At 34.8% G+C, this 7,500-nt stretch overlaps 1 protein-coding gene across 1 annotated transcript in view; it reads left to right on the top strand.

Annotated features, from left to right (window-relative positions):
• LOC122263410 (uncharacterized) overlaps positions 1 to 1,813 on the top strand; it is a 31,018-nt gene extending 29,205 nt beyond the window's left edge. Inside the window, exon 3 of the mRNA XM_086542184.1 lies at positions 1,750 to 1,813. Coding sequence (XP_086398310.1) covers positions 1,750 to 1,813 — 64 coding nt within the window. The remainder of the gene's footprint in view (positions 1 to 1,749) is intronic.
• The last annotated feature ends 5,687 nt before the right edge of the window (positions 1,814 to 7,500 follow it).

Raw genomic sequence — 7,500 nt, 5'->3', positions numbered from 1 at the left:
AGTGGGCTTAGACTTCCTTTTCCTGTGTTTTAAGAGAGGGGAAAGAGGGAAAAGGCGGAGTAATAGTTAGGAATACGCAAGTGATTGTAGTATGGGAAAGGAGATATGGATATACCCCTCACCCCACAAAAAAAAATCAACAACAAAAAAACAACAGTATGTATACGTATGTATGTACAGTATGTATATATGTATGTATGTATATATATGTATATATATATATATATATATATATATATATATATATATATACATACATATATATGTATGTATATATATATACATATATACATATATATATATATGTATATATATATATATATATATATATATATATATATATATATATGTATGTATATGTATATATATATATATATGTATATGTATATATATACATGCACACACACACACACACACACACACACACACACACACACACACACACACACACACACACACACACACACACACACACACACACATATATATATATATATATATATATATATATATATATATATATATATATATATGTATGTATGCATGTATGTATGTATATATGTGTGCGTGCATGTGCTTGCATCTATACTATCATTGTTTGTGATGATCATATTACTTTTATTGTCATTCCCGTCATCATTTTTTATATTACTATCACAGAATGAAATAAAAAAATGCGATAAGAGAAAAGAGACAGAAAAAAAAGAAAATCCAAACAAAACAAGAAAAAAAATATATAATTAACTTACCAAATAATAAAAGACGATCAAAGTAAACGCGGGAGATGAAAAGGAGAATAAAGACCATCGGAAAGAGAGGAGAGAGAAGCAGAGGCCGCAGACAGCACAAGCGAAATCTGGAGTTTGGGGAAAGTTCGAGAAGTTCATGCAATTGCGCAGAAGTTGCAGATTGCAGATTCGTGCAGAAATCCTAGCCAGGGAGAGAAGACTTGCGGAAGTAATAACTTATAGTGGAAGGATATTGTTATATGTATTCTGTTATGTGTTGTGCAATATGTTATATCGTTGTTATGTGTATGTTGTGTCGTTGTGATAACGTATGTTATGGCGTTGTTATGTTAAAGTGGATGTTATATTGTTGTTGTTTTATTATATGTTCTACCGTAGTTTTGGTTTATATCATTGAAAGGATATGTTGCAGCGTTATACTGATCTTGCAAGTGTTGTGTCGAATAATAGCACCAGTCATTATATTTTACTGTAGAATTCAATAAGTTGTAGAATTAATAACTGTAAAGGTATGGCTTTAATAATTCTATGAATAAAAATGAATAAATAAAATAAAATAAAAAAACGTATCCATTTAGTCATACAATTCCTATTAGAAAATAGAAGCTAAAAAAATTAGCTATCCTTTTGGCAAAAATGAACGCAAACACCGTAGGTCCCAGAGTTTTAGTTTTATTAGAGAATGTACGAAAAGAAAAGAACAATCTGAATAAATAATTTTGCAATGAACTAAAATGGGAGATCAAAATCAATATTGTATTTTTTTTTTTTTTTTTGCAGGGTAAAGAGAGGCGAGTGTTTTTTTTTTTTTTTTTTTTTTTTTTTTTTTTTTTTTTTTTTTTTTTTTTTTAGGATTCTACATTTTGCGTCGCAGATAAACCATATGTTATAAATCTCCAGATGCGTAAAACTTATTAATTAATCAAATTCATCATAACCATCGTCATCATTCATAAGCACTTACATAATCCCTTAATTAAGGAACAAATCAATATTCCAGAACAAGACGAGAACAAAACATGCTGTACGTTTACCAAAAGCCATGTAAAGGCCAGCCTACATAATCCATAATACTTATAATCCATAATAATGATAATAGCATAATCCATAATACTTATAATCCATAATAATGATAATAGCATAATCCATAATACTTATAATCCATAATAATAATAATAGCATAATCCATAATACTTATAATCCATAATAATGATAATAGCATAATCCATAATACTTATAATCCATAATAATAATAATAGCATAATCCATAATACTTATAATCCATAATAATAATAATAGCATAATCCATAACACTTATAATCCATAATAATAATAATAGCATAATCCATAATACTTATAATCCATAATAATAATAATAGCATAATCCATAATACTTATAATCCATAATAATAATAATAGCATACTCCATGATAGACAAACCTGCTCCTCAGCATAAATGACAGAACGAGAGGCCTGTCTGCAACCATCAGCAAGTGCCAATCAACGGTCCATGTTGCAAGTGCAATATCGAGAACCCCGGGTTGAAAATATGTCGAATATGCAGAGCACAATAGACTTTATATTTTGCAGTGTCACCGCGTGGTACGGTTTCTAAAATGGATGTTTTGTCGTCATACTTTTCTTTATTGTTTATTTACTATTTTGTTTATCTGTTTATTTACATATCTATCTATCAGTCGATTTATTTTGTATCTATTTATTAATTTATTCGTATTTCTAAATATATATAGTTACTTATCTATCTATTTGTTTGTCTATCTACTTAATCTGTTCAATAATTTGGTTAATATTCTGATGTACGTTTATAGTATCACATTACATAACTCAGAGTTTATTTATTTTTTTATTTATCTATTTATCTATTCATTTATTTATTTATTTTTTGTAAGCTATATGATTTCCTTCACTTTTAAAGCTCTCAGTATCATGCAAAAGTGAAGTATATTTATCCCACCAAACTTGTTGTACTTAAATACACTAACTTGCAAGTTGCATTTAGTTGCACTTATCGTGTCCGTCTAAACATATATCTTTAGTGAGATTAAACTGACTTACAAGGAAGATATAATAAAATCGACCAAAAAATAAGTTAACAAAATGTATGGATATTGGTGTCTGTTTTCAAGTCTAACCTTACAGCTTTACTTATTAAAAAAAACAAACAAACAAAAAAAAAAAAAAATAGTTGGGCGTACTCATTCTTTTCAAAATCCGTTCTTGAGGATTATGCATTTAACAACCTTGTCAATGTTGAGTCTTACCTTGCATATTGTATTCATTCATTCATTAAAAAAAAAAAAATCTATCTATCTATCTATCTATCTATCTATCTATCTATCTATCTATCTATCTATCTATATATATATATATATATATATATATATATATATATATATATATATATTGGTGATTAAGCATTTAACACTGTCATACATTCCCAGCTTTTCCTTGGAAAAAAGAAGAAAAAAAAAAAAAAATGGTGATTAAGCACTTATCATCATACATTCCTAACATTTCCTTACATGCCATATTCTTTCGAAAATAATTATTGGGGATTCGACATCATAATACTCATTCTTCCAGCCTTTCCTTACGTGGAGTATTCTTTTGAAAACATTTCTCGGATTCATGCATTCAACAATATCATAAACTTCCTGTCTCTCCTTATAGGCAGTATTCTATCGAAAATAATTATCTAGAGTTTTAAACATTCAAGAATATCACACACTCCCTGCCTCTCTCTTCTAACATATTCTTTGGAAATATTCAAGAATATCTCTTTCCTAACATATTCTTTGGAAACATTCAAGAATATCACACACTCTCTGCCTCTCTCTCCTAACATATTCTTTAGGAACATTTAAGAATATCACACACTCCCAGCCTCTTCTAATATATTCTTTGGAAACCGATTCTTAAAGATACTTTTTCTCCTTTAAGTTCCAGGAGCTTCCAACGGAACAGTCTACGGACCGACAACCCCGTTTTCAAGCCAGGTAGCTCCCTGGACTCATCATCGACCTTGGCCTGCCGATAATAGCCAACCGTTCTCTATTACCTGCATTTGTTTTATTTTTTTCATTATTATTATTATTTTAATAGGCAATCGTTCTCTATTACCTGCATTTTTTTTATCTTTTATTTTTTTTTTATCTTTTATTTATTTTATTTATTTATTTTTTTTAGCCAACCGTTCTCTATTACCTGCATCTTTTATCTTTTTTTATCTTTTATTTTTCATTTTTTTTATTATTATTACTTTTAGCCAACCGTTCTCTATTACCTGTTTTTTTTTTTTTTTTTTTTTTTTTTTTTGACACAGTTCCCCGGAGTCTAAAGATCTCGTTCAGTGCCTCGCTCGGATTCTCGAAATTTATTGCGTTGATGTATCTATTTATCTATTTTTTCTTTTGTTGTTGTTGGTGTTGTTGTTTACGTGGCTTTGTTGGGTGTTTCGTTTTGTTTGTGATGTTGACTTTGTTATTGTTTGGGATTATTTTAATTTATAATGTAGTTGGTCTGGTCTATATCTATTCAGTGTATTCAGGATAATTTTCATGTTAAAAATAGTATCCTTTGCATTTACTCAGCATATCTATAATCTTTATATATTACAGATCTCTAATATCCGTTTACTCATCTACAGATATTCATCAAAATTAACTCCACGTCACAATAACCCAACTACCAATTTACTCACCTTATCCAAACTCACCTTATCCTTCCGGTCACTCACTTTATCACTAACTAACCATTACTCACCTTATCCAAACTCATTTTATCCTTCCAGTCACTCCCTTTATTACTAACTAACGCATCTTCGCTCCTTCCTAATCCTGAATTTCAGATCCTGCATATTCATAACCACGAAGTTTAAGGTGACACATGAAAGGCTAGTCACTTCGGAAGACAAGACCCCACCCCCCCACCCCCACCCCTACCCACCCCGTCACAGGGAGACCCCAGACCCCAAGACCCCCAGACCCCAGACCCCCAGACCCCAGACCCCAGACCCCCAGACCTCGGACCCCAGATCCCCAGACCCCCAGACCCCAGACCCCCAGACCTCGGACCCTAGACCCCAGACCCCCAGACCCCAGACCCCCAGACCTCGGACCCTAGACCCCAGACCCCCAGACCCCCAGACCCCAGACCCCCAGACCTCGGACCCTAGACCCCAGACCCCCAGACCCCCAGACCTTAGACCTTAACCAAAGGAAAGTATTAAAAGGAAGTGCGTGTGTTTTCCTCCACATGTTTTCCTCTGTCATAGTTCCCTCCCCTTTGGTGCTCGCTCGCAAACATCGTGACACAAGGCCTGGTGTCTTTTTTTTTTCTTTTTTTTATCTATTTTTTATCTACTCTGATCCACGTTGCAAAGACACAAGGAGTTTTTTGTTTTTTGTCTTTTGTTTTTGTTTTTGTTTTGTTTCGGACTGTTTGGTTTTCTGTTTTTCATTTTATTTCCTTAGGAAGAGAGATTAAAAAATGTTTTTTTTTCGGATTGTTTGCTTTTTATGTTTTTCATTTTATATCTTTAGGAAGAGAGATTATAATTATTATTTTTTATTTTTTGTTATTATTATTATTATTTTTTAAATAGAACTTGAATTCATGGTATATTTTGCTCCGCGCACATTGCCAATATATTAAGAGAAAGTTATACTATTCGGGAAAAAAAAATTCTACATACAGCATCTGCCAGAATTAGTTACGACAAATTCTAAATCAAATCAAATCACAAAACCACAGATAACATTTTATATGGCTTACGATACGAGTGAAATCGCTACATAAAAGTGACATCAATCTATATTGCCTTTAATACCAGAAACAGTAAAAGTTACATCTGTAATTACCTCAACTAATACCTTCAGAATGACAGAATGGTGTCAGGTGATGATAACTAATCCGCTTGACAGTTAACCAAACAAAAGCGTAGTTCATTCTAGCTTTTTATCTTAGAAGTTAATATATCATGGACTCACCTAACTTAATATAACTCAGAAATCAAACTAGCCTACCTTAATCTGTCCTAACCTAACCCCACTCTAACGTAACCGAACACAAACCAAATCTAACCTAACCTAACTTAACACAAACCATATCTAACGAAACCTAACACAAACCAAATCTAACGTTTCCTAACAAAACCAAATCTAACGAAACCTAACACAAACTCCACCTAACGAAACCCAACACAAACCAAATCTAACGTAACCTAACACCTAACACAAACCAAATCTAACCTAACACAAACCTAACACAGACGAAACCTCACCTCAACCTCACCTCTCTTAACCTGATCTGACGAATGGCGAGCGCAGTGGCGGCCTGGCAAGAGGTGGCAATGACGAGCGATAAAAAGGTTTCGGAAGGACATGGCTGGCGATCGCAGTCGAGTTCAGTAAAATACGTCGAGTTCAGTAAAATACGTCGAGTTCAGTAAAATACGTCGAGTTTAGTAAAATACGTCGAGTTCAGTAAAATGCGTCGAGTTCAGTAAAATACGTCGAATTCAGTAAACTACGTCGAGTTCAGTAAAATACGTCGAGTTCAGTAAAATACGTCGAGTTCAGTAAAATACGTCGAGTTCAGTAAAATGCGTCGAGTTCAGTAAAATGCGTCGAATTCAGTAAACTACGTCGAGTTCAGTAAAAATACGTCGAGTTCAGTAAAATACGTCGAGTTCAGCAAAAATACGTCGAGTTCAGTAAAATACGTCGAGTTCAGTAAAACACGTCGAGTTCAGTCAAATACGTCGAGTTCAGTAAAAATACGTCGAGTTCAGTAAAATACGTCGAGTTCAGTAAAAATACGTCGAGTTCAGTAAAATACGGGGCTGTATCTTGAGTAACCAGCTTCCTTTCTCTTCTTTATTTTGAACACCCCTTTTTGTGTGTCTTCTGTACGTGAGGTTCTTAGTGAAAGGGGTTGAAAGGGAGTCGGACGGAAGGTCTTCATACTGATGTGACATGACATGAGGCATGAGGATGATATGTCTCGTCATGAGCGGGTGACGTGATGACGTGATGACGTGATGACTACGAGTTATGATCAAGACGATATAAAGAAAAGGCGGGTTCTCTTGGGCACGTATTTTGTATACCCTGTATGATTCGTTTATTTACAGGGCGAGAGAAACCTTAAAGCAGACTCGCCCCGAAGCATTTACGGTTAAAGCTGAAATGTCGGACCCGGGCAGGTTCCTCTTCTCCCCCCCCCCCCTCTTCCTCCTCCCCCTCCTCCTCCTCCTCCTGGTCTTCCTCTTCTGCGTCATCCTCTCCATCTGTGACTCCTCTCTTCCTTGTTCTCCTCTTGTGCATCTCTCCTTCTCCTTCTCCTTCTCTTCGTCCTCTTCTCTTAGCATTTTCTTCTTCCTCCTCTACCTCCCCTCTTCCTCCCCATTTTCTTCCTCTTCTCCTCCTCCTCCTCCTCCTGGTCTTCCTCTTCTGCGTCATCCTCTCCATCTGTGGCCCCTCTCTTCCTCGTTCTCCTCTTGTGCATCTCTCCTTCTCCTTCTCCTTCTCTTCGTCCTCTTCTCTTAGCATTTTCTTCTTCCTCCTCTACCTCCCCTCTTCCTCCCCATTTTCTTCCTCTTCTCCTCCTCCTCCTCCTCCTGGTCTTCCTCTTCTGCGTCATCCTCTCCATCTGTGGCCCCTCTCTTCCTCGTTCTCCTCTTGTGCATCTCTCCTTCTCCTTCTCCTTCTCTTCGTCCTCCTCTCTTGTC

Source organism: Penaeus japonicus, unplaced genomic scaffold (assembly GCF_977035675.1).
Source record: "Penaeus japonicus unplaced genomic scaffold, GWHDUDI00000001_assembly GWHDUDI00000012, whole genome shotgun sequence".
Taxonomy (NCBI): domain Eukaryota; kingdom Metazoa; phylum Arthropoda; class Malacostraca; order Decapoda; family Penaeidae; genus Penaeus; species Penaeus japonicus.
The sequence above is the reverse complement of the archived record's forward strand: the minus strand, read 5'-3'. Positions and strand labels throughout refer to the sequence as shown.